The sequence below is a fragment of the Phodopus roborovskii genome, unplaced genomic scaffold (genome assembly GCF_943737965.1).
Source record: "Phodopus roborovskii unplaced genomic scaffold, PHOROB, whole genome shotgun sequence".
Taxonomy (NCBI): domain Eukaryota; kingdom Metazoa; phylum Chordata; class Mammalia; order Rodentia; family Cricetidae; genus Phodopus; species Phodopus roborovskii.
In genome coordinates this window covers 16582741-16603392 of record NW_026125278.1, presented here as the reverse complement: position 1 = coordinate 16603392, position 20652 = coordinate 16582741, and the positions used below count along the sequence as shown (strand labels likewise).

Genomic DNA, 20652 nt, shown 5'->3' with positions numbered 1-20652 from the left:
GTTTTTTCCGCCCGCCGCCGGTCTTGTCCCGCTGCTGCGCCAGCCCCAAATAATGCACAGAGACTTTGTATTTGATACAATGCTATTGGCCAGGTGCTAGTTTCTTATCGGCTAGCTCTGTCTTAATTATTAACCCATTTCTACGTATTTCCACGTGGTCTTACCGAGAGTGGAGGAATGGCGGTTTTGCTTTCTCCAGACTCTCCATCTTGACCCCTCCTTTTCCTTCCTATTTCCTCCTTGTCTCCTAGTCCCTCCTATCTTGCTTTCCTATTGGCCAACAGTGCTTTATTCATTAACCAGTATGAGAAACATATACAGAATGACATCTCCCATCACACATACTGCTCTTTTTCATTTTTTAGGCGGTCACGGAGCCGGTCAAGGAGGCGGTCACACTCCAAGTCCAGAAGTAGAAGGAGATCCAAAAGTCCAAGACGGAGACGATCTCATTCTAGAGAGAGGGGTAGAAGGTCAAGGAGCACCTCCAAAGCCAGGTATATTTGTACAATACAGACAGGCATTCCTGAGACCTCAGTGCTATGCTTCTTGTTACAGCATGGGTGAGGTATGGGGTGGTAGCTAAATGGAAAAGAAGCTAAGGCTTGAGGATGCTACTGTTGATTTTCTTGTCTCCTGTCAAGCTGAAGGTGTAACATACGTGCATCATGTGCGTGCCTGGTGCCCCCAGAGGCCAGACGAGGGTATTGGTTCCCCTGGAACTGGAGCTACAGAGGAGCTGCCATGTGGGTGGTGGGAATTGAACCCCAGGTCCTCTGAAAGCAACAAATGCTCTAAATTACTAAGCCATCTCTAGCCCCTATAGAATTTCTTTTCTTAGTAATAAATTCTTTTGGCTACCCTTGTCACCTACCTTGTTGGCTCGGTCTACCACTGCTGTGGGCCTGGGTTCAGGACTCCTTGACCTCCCTTGTCCTTTGCCAAGGAGCTCCACGCGGACACCTATCTGTGTTCATTTATCTTCATATCATCATCAGTGATTGGAAACATTTGATTCTCGGAACTGACATCACGTGACTTACATCTATAACTCCAGGTCTAGTGGACCCAACACTCCTCTGGTCCACAAAAGTTTATGCAGATATACACATATAAGTTTAAAAATAGGAAAATGTGCCTTTTATAAAAGAACCATCTTTTCATTCAGGGACAGGTTCTTTTAATTCAGTGGTCTGGTCTTAAAAGACAGTAGTTCCTTCCCTTTTGCTCCACCCCAGCCATTTATCACTGATGAGAAAGATCTATTTTCATACACAGAAGGAATTGGACAGTCCTTAAGAACTTTGTGTTGAAAACAAATAGTCACATGGGAAGGAACAGTGTTAAGAGATGGCTGCACAAATGCAGGGGTATTGATCAGTCACAGAAAGGAGAGCCTTGTACCTTTAAAGGGAGTGCATGGTGTGCTTGAGAAGTACCCTGGAGCCCATTAGGAGAGTTGGTGATAAAGGCTGTTGGCAAGAGAAGCAGAGAAGGGAGGGACACAAGTGGAGAGTGTGTACTGTGGGATTTATGTAGGAATAAATGGGAAGGACCTGTCAAGAGTGTAGTTGCAGTACCTACCTATCCATTGTGGCAAAAGAGTTTTCAGATAATACCGACTAGCCCAGAGTATGCAGTAGCAAAAACATGGTGGGAACTTCACTTAGTCTGTGATAGGAGTGTCTTGGGCATGTGTTCATTGAAGGAAACACTGACTGGCTGTGGTGCTTATGGGTTTCTGACGTTGTGACAGAGTTCAGGAACTAATCAAGTGAGAAGGACCCACCAACAGCAGTGAAGTCCATTGAACTCAGAACCAGACAAGAAGTTAACTAGCGTTCTTTCTCACTATTGGAGATAAGTTCTCGGTGGACTATCAAGAGAATGGGAGACCACGCAATGCCATGTGTCATAACAAGAGTGAGAATTACATGGAGTGAAGTATTAGTCCTTTACACTTTATTAAATTATGTTTGTTAGAGACAAAAAGAAAGAAGATAAAGAAAAGAAACGATCCAAAACTCCACCAAAAAGCTACAGTACAGCCAGACGCTCTCGGAGTGCAAGCAGGTAAGGCAGTAGCCCCTGAGGCCTGAATGGTGACTCTTTTTCATTAGGACACAGATGTCCACATTCAGATACCTTAACGATGAGAAAATGAGGCTTACACAGCCAAGTTTTGATGACTGGAGCACACTAAGTTGTTAGGGTAGCTTTATTGTGATGCTCACCATTTCCAAGTGTTATGCTCAAGAATGTTTTTTTTTTTTTCCCATGTAGTAGTTTTGTAATAAATGAGTGGGAGGCATTTTAAGTGATTAGTATGTCATTCTAAGACTTTAGTCCCTGTATGTAAATTATTATACTGGAAATGGAAATGATGTGGCAAACTTCATAGAAAATATATTCTTAATGTTCAACTGGATCAGATGTTGTTCAGACATGCTTGTATTTTCTGTGTTTGTGTGACACACTTACCTTATATGAATGTGCCAGAAGGTTTTTGCTGTTTCTCAAACACTGAAAAGTAAATCAAAGACTCAAGAGTCGATACTGTAAATTTTGGAGAAGAAAGTTAAAGTAAGTTCTGGTGGCCTTGAATTTGGTATTGTTTCTGATGAGGCACAGAAAACTGCAGCACTAGATGAAAGGCTAATATTTTTTTCCTTTTAAAAGAACCACCAAACTGAATGGCAGCACACACCCATTACAAACCCAGCTAAGACAGGAGAATGCCAATTAAAGCTAACCTGGACTGTATTATGTGACCCTGTCTCCAAAATACCATTAAGAAAGTGAAAACACTCCAGAGTGCTAGAGTAGAGGTGGTTTTTTTTTTTTTTTTTGGTTTGTTTTTATTTTTTTATTTTTTGCATTTAATGTGATAAGGGGTTTATACCTTCCTCAGCTCCTTCCAGATCTATCCAGCACATTAGTCTTAAGCTTGAGCTTGCTTTGCCCTGAAACAGTACTGTGAAGTAGGTCTTTGGCTGTGGAAGTTTCTGGTGGAGCTGGTGAGACCACACTATATTTTAAAGCCTAGTTTGCACATTTGTGATCCTAGGGAGAGACGGCGGCGGCGAAGCAGGAGTGGTACAAGGTCTCCTAAAAAGCCCAGGTCTCCTAAAAGAAAGCTGTCCCGCTCTCCATCCCCACGGAGGTAGGGGTATCGATTGTTTATACCTGTGATTCCTGTTTGGGACTAATGAAGTTTTTAAACTGATAGATTTTTTTTTTTTTTCAAATATAAGCTTCAGTTTTCTTTTGGGGGAATTAAATCCCTAAGAGATTTTCAGTGTGCACTTGTGGGGGTGGGGTACTACCACTTTAGGCCTGTATCCAGCTTAAATTGTTTGTTTGGTTGCCCGATGTTTCAGATGAGTCTCCTTTGCAATCTTTGTCATCTGAGCAGAGTGAGACCTGCTGCCTGTAACAGTAGCTCTAAGAAGCACATTTAACTGTCGTTGTTTCAGACATAAAAAAGAAAAGAAGAAAGATAAGGACAAAGGCAGAGATGAAAGGGAACGATCAACAAGTAAAAAGAAGAGGAGCAAAGACAAGGAGAAGGAGCGAGAAAGGAAGTCTGAGAGCGACAAAGACGTCAAAGTAAGTACACAGGCCAGGGCGCTGCCGCTCTGGCGCTGCCGCTCCTTCAGAAGTGCTTGTCCTTTGGAGAAGCTCATTTCTCCATTCTCCTTGGCAAAGCAGGTGACACGAGACTATGATGAAGAGGAGCAGGGCTATGACAGCGAGAAGGAGAAGAAAGAGGAGAAGAGACCGTCGGAAGCAATGTCCCCTAAAACAAAGGAGTGCTCTGTGGAGAAGGGGGTGGGCGACCTGCGAGAGTCCAAAGTGAACGGGGATGACCACCACGAAGAAGACATGGACATGAGTGACTGAGCCCCTGAAGCCGGCTGTAGATGGGCCTCGGTATCATCCCTGGTGACACCTAATGCTGTGTGTGTTCATCTCACCTCGGTGTATACAGCTGCACATTACCAATGGTTGCAGAACACCCAATTGTGACCTCTAGTTCTTTACAGCAAAAGCTTTTAGAAAGTGGTACCTGGGTGACCAGCACTGCCATGGTGATACCCATTTGCGTGACCAAGCAGCTGTACAACTGCTGCTTCTAACACAAATGAACAGCTGCATGCATCTCCAGCAGGCATGGATTGTCTCTGTCGTATGATTCTCAGTGCGTTCACTTAGAGTATTTCTAGAGTTTGAGTCCTTGCCGTGATAGAGCCACGTAGGGAATGCACTGATTGCATGTTACCCCAAATGTCATGAAACCCTCCAACATGGTGACCTAGTTAATGGTCTTATTTGTTGACATGACAAATTAACATTCTTAGAGTTACATCTGGAAACAAGCATTTGTGATAGATAAGCCTTTTGAGCCTTGTGGCTAAATTTTTGTGGCTTTGTTTAACTTTCAAAGGTTATATATGCACTAACCTTTTTTGATGGCTAAGTAGGCTTTAAATTACAGAAAAAAATTTCAAATAAAACTGGCTGTAAAAATATGTTTTGAATTAGAGTTGTTCACATTTTCATAGCTACTTAGGTTTTTTTTTTTTTCCAATAATTTATTTCACATCTCTACCAGTGAACGCAACCTGCTTATCCAGCCCATCACTAGGAGAAAATAACCTCGTCCTGATTTTCAGTTTTCAACTTTTGTTTAGTTTTTAAAGCTCACTGTTGAACAAGAGGAGGTGGTGGTGCATTTTAAAATGACCTTCATGTGCTTTTAAAATACGACAAATCTTGATAATGTACTTTTATTTGATCTCAAGTTGTACAAAAACCAATAAACTTGTGTTACTTTGATTGCAGTAGTATCTTATGCACAGTGATTCCATGTTATATGCAGATTAGGTAGGTAACTGTTTTCTTAGTTACAGGAGTTAAAGCTTCACTTTTGTGCAGTAAAAGACAAAAGTAGGCTACCGTCTGTGCCATGTTGATGTACAGTTTCTGAAATTGTTTTACAGGACTTTGATAATAAAACCCTTAAACTCACAAGTCAAGCGCCTGTAGAACTGCATTGTGTTTATTCACACGTTGAATGTATATCGTTACCTCTTCGGGGTAGATGCCAGCAGAATTGTCAACGATACCTTCTGTCTAAATTATGGCTTAACTCGTGTTTTGGATGTAGGACTGGTGTCATGCAACAGTGTCTTGGGGATAAATATGAGCTCGCCTATACCTACCTAGTAAGTTTATGTTTTCATTAAAATTACGGAAATTTGCTTTTTCTGAAATAATAGAAGTTGTTGGTCACAAGTTTGTATTGTATTACAATACTAAACATAATGGCTAGTGTTGGGTAGCCGAGAGGGAGACTGAGACTGGGGTATAGCCTTCAAGTTTTAAATATAACTTATTAAATTGAATGCTGTATAGAAAAGCAGCATTTGTACAGTTTGTAGTTGAGTAACTTTTTAAAGATTTTATGAGCAGGAATTTGGTCTATGACAGATGCATCAAATTCCACTTATGATCTGAATGCCCCCTACATTTTTAAAACAAAGCTGAATATAGGTGACATTCGCTTAAAACTTACTAGGTACATTTGTGTCAGTATGACCAATTCTGTCAGAAACAATTAAAATACTGGCAATTCCCAGGGCAAATCAATATCCAAAATTTATTTCATTGTCTGTGACTTCTCTTAGTGCAGACGTTTACTTCTCTACAGTTTTGTTTTAAGCCAGTGCCAATGACTTAAGATGCTGCCAGAAGGCAGTTTTATTTAGGACATTTCTGTGGTGAAGTCTGCACAAAGTTGGTGCTGCACTGGCCTGGCACCCCATGCCTCTTAGCCAACAAACAGTTGGACCCAAATAGGCACTGCCACCACACTGAGTTCTCTGTATTTGGTGGTAAAACAATTTTAAAATAAAAATGGTTTTGTTAGAAAAATGTTTTGTCATTTATTTTGCTTAGTTTTTAGTCATGAAAAACTTCAGGCTATGTAATTTGTGAAAGATAATGTTCCCATGGTAAGCTGCCTCAGGGAGCTGGTGGGCAAGCATGAACTGTAGAAGTACATGCCTGGGTTGGTGGATTGGAGCCAGCTCCTATTTGAAAACTAAACAGTACAGGGAGTGCCAGAAATTGAACCACCAGGCTCAAGGTATGCCACCCAGTTCCCTTGGGTGGCATCTGCACCTTATGGGAAGATGAGCTCTGACTGTATCTTGTGTCTATAAAAATATGTCTAGTCTTTTTTAGTAGGCAGCTTATTATGAGGTTATTTTTGTACAGTATTATGCCACTGATGTGAGAAGGGTACTTCCTTTTAAAACTCACTGGTAGATACATGTTTGCTTTTTCTTTTCATGAGAAATTGAAGGTTAAGGGTCACAAGTGGAATGCTACAAATCTTTAATAATCAGGATGTTATTCCAAGATGAAGTTTTTACTTTTCCAATATTTTAGATACAGATTGACTTAACTTTCTGAAGGCAAGTAAGCGTAATTTTTAGTGCTGGGCATTAACAAAAAATTTTTTTAACCTAAATTAATGTCCATCATTGCACTGACTCATGATAGCAGCTATCAGAAAAGCTGACGTTTTAGTGTGTAGGAAGTGATTTGATTCTAATGACTTAATTTTGTGCCTGGTACTGCAAGAAGATCCAGTCAGTGGAAGGGCTGGATCCCACAGAGCAGACTGAAATGGCCCATCTTGTTACTTGTGACTTTGACGCATGGGTGTACAGCAGGATGACTGGGGAACTAGAGACACCCCAGAAATCTTGAGCTGCTGCTGCTGCACCCCAAGAAGTAAACAAAAGCTAAACTTAATGTTGCTCTCCATAATTTCTACCAGTCAGCATCATCCTTGAGAACGGAGATAGGGTTACTCTGTGTTGGTACCGGTTTCTGTTCTAAAGTCATAATCACTAAAAAATCATCAAAGCCTGATGACTTGGTTGACTCAGTGCCTGTAGACTTGAATGCACTGAACTGACAAAGAGGTTAGAAGAACTATTCAAGAGCAAGCTGAAACGAGCAGCTCTTTGTTGTTTTTACCTAAAGCTAGCCCCTTGGTACACTGAGATCTGAATGACTGCTGACATGCTGTGAAACTTGTAGATGGCAGCTAATGCTACCTGAGGTCTCTGGCATGGAATACTTTTTTTTTTTTTTTTAAATAAACCTGCAGCTTAATAGTTTACCAAGTCATGCATGGCTGATTCTCTGTGGGCAAATTTGACTGTTAGTTGATTGCAAAGTGGGTCTACTGTCCAGTCAAGCACCAGATCTCTATCTGCTGTAGACTACCATACCAAAGTGCTGCATCTCTAACCACTTTTTTACCCATTTTGACATAGGGTCTCATTAAGCTGTTGTCTTGATCCTGCTGCTTCAGTCTCCCAGACAGGCTGGATGGACTACATGCATGTGTCACTACACTTGATTTGAAAACCCAGATTTTATTCAGGCTTTAAGTTTTACATTCAGCTGCTTGCTATTAGCTAATAATCATGTAGGTTTCCAACCATCAACATGTACTTAACTGAGCCATGCATGATACCTGTTGTATGCTCTCTAATATGACTACAGTTTCCCTCTCCCGTTTCCTCTCCCTAACCTGTGCTCTCCTCAGACCCACTGCTCTTTTCCCTTCAGAAAAGAGCAAGCTCCCAGGGTGCCAACCAAATGCAGCACAAGTTACAGTAAGGCCAGTTTGCCCACATAGCAAGGCTGCAAGAGGCAAACCAGTGGGAGGAAGAGGGCCCCAAAAGCAAGAAAAGACAGATCCCCTCCCTACTTCGCTGTTAGTCCCACAAAACCACCAACATAACATACATGCAGAGCACCTAGTTCAGACCCTTACAGAATTCCATGACTCACTTCAGTCTGAGTCTATATGAACCCTGGTTAGCTGATTCAGTGGGTCATGTTCTTATTGTGTCCTTGACCCCTCTGGCTGTTAGAATCCCCCCCCCCAAACTGAATTCCCCAAACTCCACCTAATATTTGCCTGAGGGTCTCTACATCTGCAGCCTTCTCTAATGAGGATTATGTTAGGCTCTGGTCTACAAAACTGTAGCTCTTTACCCAAGAATGTCTACTAATGACAGGCTCATGAAATGGTTCCCGTATCTAGTCACCTGAGTGATGAAGTATCACAAACGGGACCCTTACTACTCAACTTTTTAAATTTACATATTTAATTTTACATACCTACATTTCAAAACATAAAAGATAATACTGATTCTTAATTCAATAACAGGATTAAAAAGACACATCATGAAAATATAATATTGTGAAAAGTTTATTTGCATTAATTATTAACTCCTTTTTTCCCACCATCATAAGAGATACATTTGTTCTTTGTGATCAGAGAAAAGACATTTTGGAATGGACAATCTGATTCTACTATTCATTAAAGAAAAACTCAAGTCTCAAAACAATCCAGTGCAACAATCTTCAGTAGTACAATCCAGTGCAATGATTTTCAGTAGTCCTCCCGTCTCCAGTGTTACACAGCAAAATATTCACAGTAAAAAATTCTAAGTCTCAAGCTGCAATTTACCATCTTTTCCTACATGGTCTATAGAGCCAGGGAACCTAAAGCAACAGTGGTCACTGCCCTTCAGATCCTCAGGCCTCACGACTGACAGCAAAACAGAGTAGTAGCTACTAATCCACTGGAGCAGCCACGGTCTGAATGCCAGGGACATAACCTCCATTCCGTCAAGCTAGCTCTGGGTTTCTCAATTCTTACAATGATCTTACTGGAGGGATTAGGGTGTTGAATTTTTAACTCTTGATTATTTTCTTATAAAAAGTAATAAAATGTCAACATACACAAGGTGGAATCACTATGTGAGATGTAATCGTAGAAAGATAAATATCTGATGGCTGATGCTTTGGGTTTTTAAGTAAGTCAACCCTTCGATAAAAGTCTTTAAAATCTCGGTAACAAGTTTAAACTATGGGTCACTATAACAACCTGACAGGCGCATCCTTGACACATTTCATCAGGACACATTTATAAACATTTAGCTAAGTCTTTAATAGAACATGATACCTTAGACATTAGTCTCCTAATTTATTTTCATTCTTGGACCTTCAAATCATCTTGCAATAAATATGAAAAAATTTAAGTGCAAAAATGAATAATGCATGATTTTTAACATTTTGGAGACAGAAATAAGTAAATATTTTCCTGTGACTTAAAAAAAAGTCAATCTTGCATGTTTCTGGACTTTTAGCCTATAACAAATATAGCATATAAAATGTTTTTACCTTATTTTGAAAGCATTACATACATAGTTGTCCAAAATATGTATTTTTTTAAAATTGACACCAATGCATCCATATTCCATTAAAAATAATCTGTCTTATGTGCACTTACTAGGAAGCAAGTTTAAAAATTTGGAATTTGTTTTAAAGTGCTGATACTTGGGAGAGGGCTAGCTGTAGGCATGTTACCGTACCTATCAACAGAACAAGAACCTTTATACTCAAGTTTAGGAAAACAAAAAACAAACAAACAAAAAAGAGGTTCTAGGAAAGGAAGATTGGTAACAAACAGTTTCCACTGGAAAAGGTAAAACAAAGAGCACCACGATGAGCTGCACCAAGGTGCTGGGGGCACCGCATCCCTGCAGGGAGCACTCCCTCGGAATGCACTGCAGCTGTAAATGCAACTGTTACTTAGGTGCTGGGGGGCGGGGCACCGCATCCCTGCAGGGAGCACTCCCTCGGAATGCACTGCAGCTGTAAATGCAACTGTTACTTAGGTGCTGGGGGGCGGGGCACCACATTCCCTGCAGGGAGCACTCCCTCGGAATGCACTGCAGCTGTAAATGCAACTGTTACTTAGGTGCTGGGGGGCGGGGCACCACATTCCCTGCAGGGAGCACTTCCTCGGAATGTATTGCAGCAGGCTGTAAATGCAACTGATGGTTACCATTCATTGCTCTGTTCACCTCAGAAAACTCATTTCCTTCTAGTTCATTGAACATTCAAATTAAAGAACTCTACATAATGATGAAAAAGTTTTAAAGAACATTATACATGTCACCCTGGACGAAGGTGACACGTTTCAAGGGGTTTCATATCTCTTAAGACACTGAATTTACGTTAATGGTCCAGGAGTGTTTTAGATATAGCTATAGATATATTTATATGCATATATATTCCAACAGGAAGTGTAAAAATCTTTAAAAACAAAACCACAGCACTCACAGCTGCTTTACATAGGAAGGTCTCAGGGTCACTGGGTGTCAAACTATTACAGACAGGAAGTGACTTTGAAAAGATGAATGGCACACCAGGACGCTTCGGACGTTTTACAAGAGGTCCATTTCTCATCACATCACTGATGTGTCGACCCTCTGCTTACAGAAGCTCTGTCCCTGCCGCCCGGAGCCTCTTGTTCTTCTGGATGAGTTAAAGGTCAGGAAAACGACTCGGGTCTTCTTTGTAGTCTTCAGGGATGGCAAAGATAGACCCATCAAATTCATCACATCTGAACTCCTGAAAAGTCACAGTGGCTGTGATCGTGGGAAACACGGGGATATCTGGAGAACAAAGAGTGAGATGCTGTCAGATGCCCATCTGTGGCACTCCTTCACAAAACTGCATTTCCAGAGCGACCCAATTTGCATCCACCAAAGCCTGTGCAGGGGCCTCAGCCGCTCCCTGGGCTGCTCTGCCTTCCACAGTGGCACAAGCCCTGATTTTAAATGCTGACATCTTATCCACTGGGTAATGTCACACTACTTGAGCACAGCAATCACATACAAGAGTTTCTGGCCCAAATGGTAAGTGAATCTTCAGAGTACATTCACCTGCTCTGCTCTGCTCCTGGAAACAGCAGGCCAGGCAGAAGCTGGTCTGATTCCTTTATATGGGGCCTCAGATTTCACCCATGAACAGCCTCTGAAGTGGATCCATCTATCTAGCCCAAGAGTCTATCCAAGGTGAGAAACACAATAAAGTTACTGTTATGTGCTTAGTATTGTGTCTGCAGAAACAGGAGGGGAAAAGCTTTCATGAGACAATCACCACAGGCACTCTGGAGCACCTAGCTTCCACTGCTGCCTATTGGCACAGTCTCCAGGGAGTCGGCAAACTCAGGCCTTCTGACTGAATTATTTTTGTATGGCTTGTAAGAGTTTTCCTAACCCAGATCCTTAGATTTCTTTTAAAATTTTTGGTAATTTTACATTTCACATTTAACATTATGACCATTAACTTCTGTGCAAACTAAGGTAAGAAAGGAAGGCCGAGTTTCTTTTATCTCCTTTTTCTTTCCTTTTTTTTTTGGGGGGGGGGCGAGGGTGTTGTTTTGTTTTTCAAGACAGGGTTTCTCTGTATAGTACTGGCTGTCCTTGTGTCCTGGAATCATGAGATCCACTTGCCTTTACCTCTGGAGTGATTGGATTAAAGGGTGGACCCCTACACTCTGGCTGGCCATTTCCGTTTATGGAAGTCCCACCACTCATCACGTGTAGTAGAAAACTATCTTTCTTTTCTGCACTGAAGTATGCTGCACAAATAGTAAAAACCCAGAGAGAGATACTGGGATTAAAGCTGAAGATCAGAGAAGCAAAGCAACTATCCACTAGCTCTTAACTCTACCAATGCTCAGACTGAAAGGGTGATCCTGTCCTCAGACTGCATCTCCAGACTGTACTGTTCCTCAGACTGCAATGACCTCCTGTCTCCTCCAGCCTTACATTCCTCTCTAGTGCTGGGATTAAAAGCATGGGATCCCCAGTGCTGAGATCACCTTTGTGTGAGCTGATTCTCTTTTAGACTGGATCAATTCGTAGCCCAGGGTGGCTGCCTCTGGCTCTTGAGTGCTAGGATTAAAGGTGTATGCCACCATTATCTGGCCTCTATTGCTGACTAGTGTGGCAGCTATGATTAGAGGTGTGTACCACCACTGTCTGGCTCTATGCCTGTGGCTAGCTTTGCAGTCTGATCTTCAGGTAGGCTTTATTTGTTATAAACAAAATATCACCACAGAAGGTATCTGTGCCTTTGTCAGACCAGGAGTGTGTTAGAGGAACTTCTGGTCCCTCTGCTCATGGGCATACCTGCACCACATGGCTGCAGTGCTGGGACATGGAGTTAGGATCAACCCACGGGAATAATTGCTAATACACTGTGACTGATTCCTTGTCAAAACAGGTCAGCTGTAATGACCCCCAAGTTTGGCCTCTTAGGGTCTCTTGCAGGGACATCTACACAAGAATCACCAAGCATTCCTTGCCCTGAGAAAGAACACCAGAAACTGAATACCACTTCAACATGTGGGATCAGTTGAAGCTCAAGAGGTACCAGGTTAGAAGTCAGCAAAATTATCACCTTGATGATAATGCTGGTCTGATTGACACACCAGCTCCACAACTACCAGACAATGGGATCTTGCTACAGAAGGCACTCTATGACAGCTACTAGGAAGGACCTAGGAAACTAATGCAGAATTCTACTTCCTATGCAAATACTGAATGATTTGTTTCCAGAAATTTGGATAGGAACTAGTGTGCCAACTATATCTCTGCAAAGGTCTCTTAAATGTCTCTTACTTACTGAAGCTGTGCAGCCTGCATATCTTTTGTTTCATTGTGTATCTCAGTACTTCTTTATTTTAGTAACTGAAATAGTCACACACACTCTGCTGCAAGAGAGTGCTTCCATGTCCTCTGTATTTCATTTCATTTAAATCACAGAGAAATCAAAACTTGCATCAGCTACTGTATTTCTCAGGAATTTTATACATATAACAAAACAGAAACACCAATGCACTTAAAATAATAACAGAACCTTGAAAATAAACAACCGGTATATTCATTGCCCTTTAAAATATATACCTTACTAAATTTGAATAAAAAACCAAAACACTAAAATTACACCTGAAATTTTGTCTTACCTAATTTTACAGGAAAGCCTGGAGGAAGCTTCATTTGAACAAATTCTCTAAGCTTGTTAAAGTGCTTGAAGGGTGCTATTACTTCTAGAACATTCAATAATCTGAAAGATGAAAGAATAACAATGTTTCCATGGTTTTGAGTCCTTAAGGTTGTTCTTGAAGTGCACAGCTCAAACCAGACAAACTGAGGCAGATTAACTCCTCAGTGCTTCTGGGATGTAAGACTGAAGTGAACGTCTACTTCCAAGACTGAGCTTCACCGTCAGGTCAGAAGGGTTAATCTTACTTATGATCCTGGCTCACACACATTTCAGATCACACCACCAATCCCTCTGCTTAGATTCCAGGGTTCACCAGTGTCCTGGGTCACAGGCATAAGACAGTTCCTTTGATCCTATGACTGGGTTATCCCAGCACCTACTATTATTTTTCTTTCAACAGTGTCTTGCAGTGTAAGCAACAGCTCAACACATTAAATCACTGCTCTCCTTTACTGAGTAAGCAGCAAGTGGACACACAGACCACACTGGTTTCCTTTACTTTTTTCCCTGGGGCAGAGAGTTGGCCCCAGGATCTTAGACATACAAGGCCAGCACTCACCACTGAGCTTAATCCCAAGCACTCAGGAGGCAGAGACAGGCGGATTTTTGTGAGTTTGAGTCCAGCCTGGTCTACAAGAGCTAGTTCCAGGACAGGCTCCAAAAAAATCTTGAGACACGTATTCTTACTAACTCACCCAGGCTGGCCTTGAACTTGTGGTCCTCCTGCCTCAGTCTTCCAGACAGCTGGGATTGTGGGCCTGAGCATAATTTACCCTTACCTATGTGTCAAAACTAGGGTGTGTGACTTGTACGCTTTCTCTGCCCACATGACTTAAATTTGTTTCTTAATAACTGAGGGCTAGGCTACAAAATAGAGGTCGATGTAGACTATTTACCCAACACGAACAACGTCCTAGACTCAATCTGTAGCACTACAAATAAATAAATAAGATTATACCAAAGAAACAAAACCCAGATGTTTATTTAGAACCTGGTGGAGTAGTTCACACCTGTAAATTCACATGACCCCAACACTCGGGATCCTGAAGCATGAAGACTAGGGGAGTTCCAGCAAAGGCTGGGCAAGAGCGAGGCCCTATCAAAGCAAAGAAGCCTTGTGATTTAAAAGGGCAATTTTCTATGGCAATTGTTTTGTACCCACTTTGGAATCAAATGCTTTGTCTATCATATCTCGAACACTAGCTCAGCCACACTTGGAAGTTAGCCTGTGCTCAGTCCTGTCCCTGACCCATTCATCATCTGCTACCGTCAGCTGTGTCTGAGGGGTCTGCTTGTGTCCGTGCTGCTCTCTGCTCAGTTTCATACTCCCTTGGCCTTTCCTTTTTCATTTCCGTCTGTTGTCCATCTCAGGAGTGACCTGGTTAAACTGATTTTAATGTTCATGATGTGTTTTTCCACAGCAGTAACAGGAAGTCTCTTTTGTTGTAGAATGGATTTTTGTCTGTTTCCTGTATGCAGTATTCTTTGATTTCCTTCTTCCTATGACACATGTATTAATGCATCTATTTCTCATTTCTTAGGGATCTCTGGAGGTAACTCCAAGCACACTATAAAATCAGGTGCATCCTTAATTAGGAAGCCGAGACGCAAGAGGACCCAGATGTCTCCCCATGTCTGCTAATACCCTTCTCACACTGCCTCAGCTCCTGCCCCTGTGTGATCTCTAACTTACATAGGGGCGCTGTACAATATCCTATCTACCCTTCTAAAGCCTGGGCGTGACAAAGGCAGCGAGTCTGAATGAATTTTGTTGAAAATTATAGAGCCTGCTCTCTTCAAGGAGGGGAAAACAAAACAAAACAAAACAGCCTACCGGGCCATTTTGAAAGGAGAATTAATTAGGAGAAAATAATAATAACTGGGTCCTTCAACTCCTGCCCAGCCACATTTTCATAAGGAGCCAAGAGCACAGCCTGTCAAGGGTGAGCTGAGCACCCACCTCCCTGTCCACTCATCTCTGTAAACTCAGGGTTTCTAAAGGACATCTGGTGTAGATGGGCCCGGAAGGGTATTTGAAGGTGTGCACGACCGTTCAGTTCTCAGTAGAAAAAGGCTGAAAACAGAGCGTTTGCCAATTCAAGAGCAACAGAACAAATGGCAGGCCATCATCACCATAAATTCCAAGAAAAAGAAAACAAAAAGCAAGCAAAAACGTGGTTACTGTTGGAATCCTGTAGATTAGAATCATTCTCAGGTTCTGCATTCACAACTGTAGGCGACAAGAGAGTCTAACCACCGTGCTGAAGGAAAATACCTTCTAACCCCACCAATTTCTATGCTTTGAGTTTTTCTATAAGCATGTATTGCTTTAATAGTTTTCTTTAGACTATTTAAAATTTATCTATAAAAAATTATACTTTTGTAAACCAGGAAATGTATGGGCAGGTGCATAAACTCTTGAGCCAAGATTTGTCTCTCTCCCCCGCCACACACACACACACACACACACACACACACACACACACACACACACAAACACACACAAACACACACTTCAACACCTCAGATTCAAACACCGGTGGCTGGCAGGACTTTTTGTAATCAATCGTGCACTTACGACTCGATTCCCAAGGGGAACTCCTGGCTCATGGCTACGGTGGCTTTAAACGTCTTCTTGCTCTCTTTGCACACCAGTTCTCTGCCCAGGTGCGGCGCCCTGCAACACACAGCACACTGTTAGAGAGAGAGCCTTGCTAAGAGCTCAGCACTCTCCATCAATATTCACTAATACTCGGGGTTAGTCTACAAAAATATTAAGCTAAAAACAAAGTTTATTTAAGAAATGAGACAAAAAAACTATAAAAGTTCATAAATATCAGTACTCAAACAATTCTATACTGAATAAAACAACTTTAAAAATAAATACTACTTTTAGGAACAATACATGATGGTTTCCTCTGACCTGCTATAGCACCTAACAAAGGATAGTCCAAAAAAAAAAGTCACTTTCAAAAAGACTATGCCCAACACTGTAAAAAGTAAGTATGTCCATCCAACACTTTAACACTGGAACAGCACATGGGAAACCTGCAGTAACAGCATGCCTTTCAATAAGAAAAACAAGGCAGCTTCTTCTTGAGCACAGTGGAGTGGGTGGGAGGGGTAAGTGCATGAGGAGCTAATGTAGTCTCCACCAAAAGGAAACATCCATTCGTTTATTCAAAAGAGAGACTTTATTCTTTCACCTCTCTTCTAATCAACACACGTAAGGAACGGTGATGCTGTGCGTACTCTTCTCCAAGAGTTAGTGAAACAACTAAAGTTTTATGGAAAGATGCTGAGGAGTCAATGAATCAATGATGAACCGGCACGGGAAGCTGAAAAATAGCACCACCTTAAAACAAGTCCTACAAGGTTCTAGCTTGCTGGTTGGTGTGTATAATTGACATAGGGATGTAAAATGGCTCTAGACTCAGTGCACACCAATTTGGGAGTTTTCTTTCTCGTGCATACTTTCTATTTCTTAAAATTAATACAATAGCTTCAGATAAAAATACATTAATAATATGCTCTCAGAACTCTTGTATCTAAATAGACTATTTTAACAAGTTTTTCTTCCTAAGATTCAAAGAAAACATAAACCAAAAAACCACCTACTTTCCATTTTCAGCAGAAATGTATTCTTCCCATGTAATAGTGTTCTGAGGAGGAGGGGTAAGGGACTGTCTTCTAACCGGCTGCCAATAAGAGAAAGAGACAAGTAGAGTGTAGAATGTAGGGTGAAGTATATCACATTTTAAAACGCAAAGTTAAAACATACTGAGGCAGGGAGGCACAGGGAACAATGCATACACTTGGCTCCACCCTAGCAACGCTTTCATAACCCTATGCTTCCACTCAAACACATCCTAAAACATGTTCAGCTTGGTAATGCACAGTAGGAAAACCCTATTTGCCATCTAATGCCAAGGCACGATTAGACATGCAAAATGTTTAACATCAGATGCATCATGGTAAAGGGCATACACAAGAAACTCAAGCACGTCACTGGAAACAGAAAGCCACCATACCCCTCCTCTAGCCAGACTCCATAAAGGAAGTCCCAAACATTTATCCGTGGCTCCTGCATGGTCTAGCTCAAATAGACCACTGCTCTTTTGCAGTTTCTGTTACTGTCTCTAAATAAAACTCCTTGCTGCTTTGCTGTTTGTGTACTTTCCCAATTAAGTAAGATGTCAAGGACTTGGACACACTGTCCAGACAAAACTGCCTCAGAAGATAATCTACTGGGATTGGGGTGTTGAGTGATAGACAACATGTTAGCATGCCTCACAGAACAGCAAACTAAGTGCTGGTCCATTTAACCTCTTCTACATAACACTTAATGAGAACAGTCCAAAGGGAGTCCCATGCAATTTTAGCATTAACACAATTATTTACTAATATTAGCATCAAGCTAACACTACCTCTTCTTCACTATTTATCTAAAAACTTCCAGACATTATGCTACATACAGAAGCAGAGACTGATACAAACAAACTGGCTTCAAAAAGCACCAGAAGAAGAAACTACGTCAACAACCAGTTCAGCAGGGGAAAAAAAAAAAAAAAAGCAAAACTAAGTTACTGGAAACGGCATCAATGACTGGGAAATGGGAGCATGAGGACCAAGTACCGGCCAGGTTAGAGTGCAGGGCTGGAGGGCTGGACTTTACCTCAGCAACAGTCTCTCAAAGGCCTGACTTTCAACAGGCCAAATGAAACCACAGGAAGCAGCTGTACAGACTGTGGAGGCTTCCACCTTTTTGGTTTTGTGTTTTGAGATTGGGGGGAGGGAGGCTCTCAATGTAGCCCTACCTGTCCTAAAACACTCCGTAGAACAAGCTGATCTCGAAATCAGAGATCTGCTTGCCTCTGCTCCTTGAGTGCTGGAATTAAAGGTGTGTGCCACCACTGCCCAGCTTATTTATAGTGACAATTTTAAAGCAAGGAGAATTACACTTAAGAATATGAATCAATATATTTATTCCGACTCTGGTAGAAAACAGCAATAGGAGAGATAACACAAGGAGCTACCTGTTAACCGTCTTTAAGGTCAAATTTTAATGTCTGTTAAATGTAAGTTTAGATTACTGCAGGATGGGTGAGCCAGCAATAGGAACTAAACTAGAGAGGCAGTGCAAACTGAGAACTGCTAGGGAAAAATAATGTGCATGAGAAAGGACCGGCTTTTGTTCTGAGCTGATGTTGTTGCTGACCTCAAGTTCACTATGTACCCAAGATAACCTTGAACTCTATCCTCTGCCTCCACCTCCTAAGAGCTGGGATTAGACATGTGCGCCCCTCCCCCCTTCTCTTATTAGTATGCCCCTAGTCAAAGGGATACACCCCACTAAGAACTGGAATCGGTAACCTATGGCTTGCTCCAGCAGCCTGCTATAGACCTTACAAACACATGGAAAGGACACACTGCTACTTGTTTCACAGTAGCAGTGGTTGTTCAGAAGATCCGTCGTCAAAGGAGCTAGATAATGGAGGATAGCTGGGTTATCCAAAAGCTGTGCTATACACAAATGAATAAGTTCTAGGCCCAGCAACACACATATAAACAAGGACTGGAGAGATGGCTCAGTGGTTAAGAGCACTGGCTGCTCTTCCAGAAGTCCTGAGTTCAATTCCCAGCAATCACATGGTGGTTCACAACCATCTATAGTGGGACCTGACGCCCTCTTCTGGCATAAAGGTATACATCCAGACATAACACATTAAATAAATCTTTAACGAAATTCAAACAGAGTTTTATGTAGCAATGGATTTATCTGTAAATTCAATGCCATTATCACCAAAAGCCCCACACACAGATTTTAGAAACTGACCAACTAATCTTAAATGTTCACCAACAACTGCAAGGTTAATATCCAGGTTTGTTGTGCACAGCCACAAAGCTGAGGTAGGAGAATCAGAAATCTGGGGCCTGCTTAGGAGAAACAGAAGGTCCTGTCTAAAAATCAAAACAAAATAAAAAACCTAAAACTGTGTTTTCCTGTCCTACTATATAATCTGTGATGAACAGCCTTCAGTAGACACTCACAGCACCAGAAACAAAGCCGGAATTTGCCCCACCATATCTGAGCCACAAAAAGCCTATCAGAGTTTCCTTATGTTCTTCATGCTCGTCATTCTGTTCTATTCTACAGCTACATCCGGTAAGCTATGCTTTAATTTCAATTTGAAAAATTACAGCTGCTTAAAATGTCATTTAAGGACCCTTTAACAATTCAAATACATCAGAACACAATTCGTGTAATTTTACGAAAATCAACTTGTCTACTTTATGTTTCAATTAGGACTGTAGACTTAATGACCATATAGTTTTTACATACATTTATGCAGCGATCAAACTGGCAAACAACCCAAGAATTTCTTATGTTTTATAGTGTTCTATGTTTTCAACCCCAATATTAAAGGGTAGCAATAGCCACCATCACACCTGGCCATTTCTGACTGTGGCTCCAGCAGCAATCACATACATATGATGCTTATAAACACATTCACAACACTACGACAGCCACTTCACAGAGCGGCCGTGACTGCCACTATGTGAGATGTGTTTTGGTCATTTTTAATCAGTTCTATCCATGTACTAGTTTAAAAAGAAAGTAGCCATGATCTATTGGGCTAATTCCCATTCTTTTTCAAGGAACTTGAAAAGCCTCCCATACAAAGCTTAAGTTACCATCTGGGGATATTGACAGAGGAAATGGGTGGAAGAAAATAGAATTTAAGAACCTAGAAGAGATGACCCAGTGATCAGAAGCACTTGCCTCTCTCTTTAAGAGGACCCAAGTTTGGATCCCAGGATCCTTATCAGGCAGACCACAACCACCTGTAACTCCAATCCCAGAAGATCTGACACACACTTCTGGTCTCCCTCAAATGATATGTACACACGCATACACAGTAAATTTTTTAAAGAAGCAATATCTGCTTCGTATTAGAAATCAGAGGGTAGAACAATTCCCGTTCTTTCATGCACCTTCTCACTTCCTACTTTCCTTTTCCTGATCCTCCTGGTCCCACACTCACTGCACAGAGCATTTCAATAAGCAGATGCTCCACACACAGCTCCTAGGCTGTACAGGCTAGAGATGAGCTATGAAGCAGTTGAACCTCAAAGGCAGTGGGCAGCACTTAGAAAATGACTTTAATCTATTGACTAATGAAGACTCAAAGACCAGGTATGACTCAAAAAATACCAAAGGTCTCCCTGCGCTCTTTCTATTCTTAATAAGCAAAGACAATGAAGATTTACAGTAGACAGGTAGTAGAGGCGCACCTCAAAGTTCTGCTCCACCAGGCTCCCACCTTTGCTCAGGCTCTCCATGATGGCCTTATTCCGCAGAATGTCCTCCTCGCTCAGGTGTTCTCTTCTTTTCCTTGATTCTAGAACAAGTCCATTCACCAGATAAAAGTCTGCCAAAAAGTTTCCTACTCTTTCCTAAAACAAAAATCAAACATTCCAGAATGCCAGTTTAAAGGAAGGTTGATCTCAGATCTTTAAAAGCATTGAGATCATAAAGTTCTCTGTAAATATGTACCATGCACGTGAAAATAAACATACAATCATTCATTTCCAAACTACAAAGGAGAATTTAAAGTACAGAAGACTTATGCTAATTAACCTGCAAATCAGGCAGTCTAAACAGAAGCATGAATGTTGTTTTTTCATTAC

At 41.5% G+C, this 20652-nt stretch overlaps 2 protein-coding genes across 6 annotated transcripts in view; one reads left to right on the top strand and one right to left on the bottom strand.

Moving 5' to 3' along the window:
• Srsf11 (serine and arginine rich splicing factor 11) overlaps positions 1 to 5034 on the top strand; it is a 28701-nt gene extending 23667 nt beyond the window's left edge. For 2 of the 5 annotated variants that reach the window (XM_051195749.1, XM_051195764.1), the window contains 5 exons: positions 366 to 497; positions 1984 to 2073; positions 3047 to 3163; positions 3477 to 3609; positions 3709 to 5034. In XM_051195749.1, coding sequence (XP_051051706.1) covers positions 366 to 497; positions 1984 to 2073; positions 3047 to 3163; positions 3477 to 3609; positions 3709 to 3903 — 667 coding nt within the window. In that variant the 3' untranslated portion in view covers positions 3904 to 5034. The remainder of the gene's footprint in view (positions 1 to 365; positions 498 to 1983; positions 2074 to 3046; positions 3164 to 3476; positions 3610 to 3708) is intronic. The other 3 variants (XM_051195760.1, XM_051195758.1, XM_051195752.1) reach the window with 3 other exon arrangements.
• A 3252-nt stretch (positions 5035 to 8286) lies between these two features.
• Ankrd13c (ankyrin repeat domain 13C) overlaps positions 8287 to 20652 on the bottom strand; it is a 44706-nt gene continuing 32340 nt past the window's right edge. The window contains exons 9-13 of the mRNA XM_051195742.1: positions 20257 to 20418; positions 16579 to 16658; positions 15539 to 15637; positions 12920 to 13020; positions 8287 to 10559 (exon numbers count right to left, since the gene is read on the bottom strand). Of these exons, the coding sequence (XP_051051699.1) occupies positions 10429 to 10559; positions 12920 to 13020; positions 15539 to 15637; positions 16579 to 16658; positions 20257 to 20418 (573 nt within the window). The 3' untranslated portion in view covers positions 8287 to 10428. The remainder of the gene's footprint in view (positions 10560 to 12919; positions 13021 to 15538; positions 15638 to 16578; positions 16659 to 20256; positions 20419 to 20652) is intronic.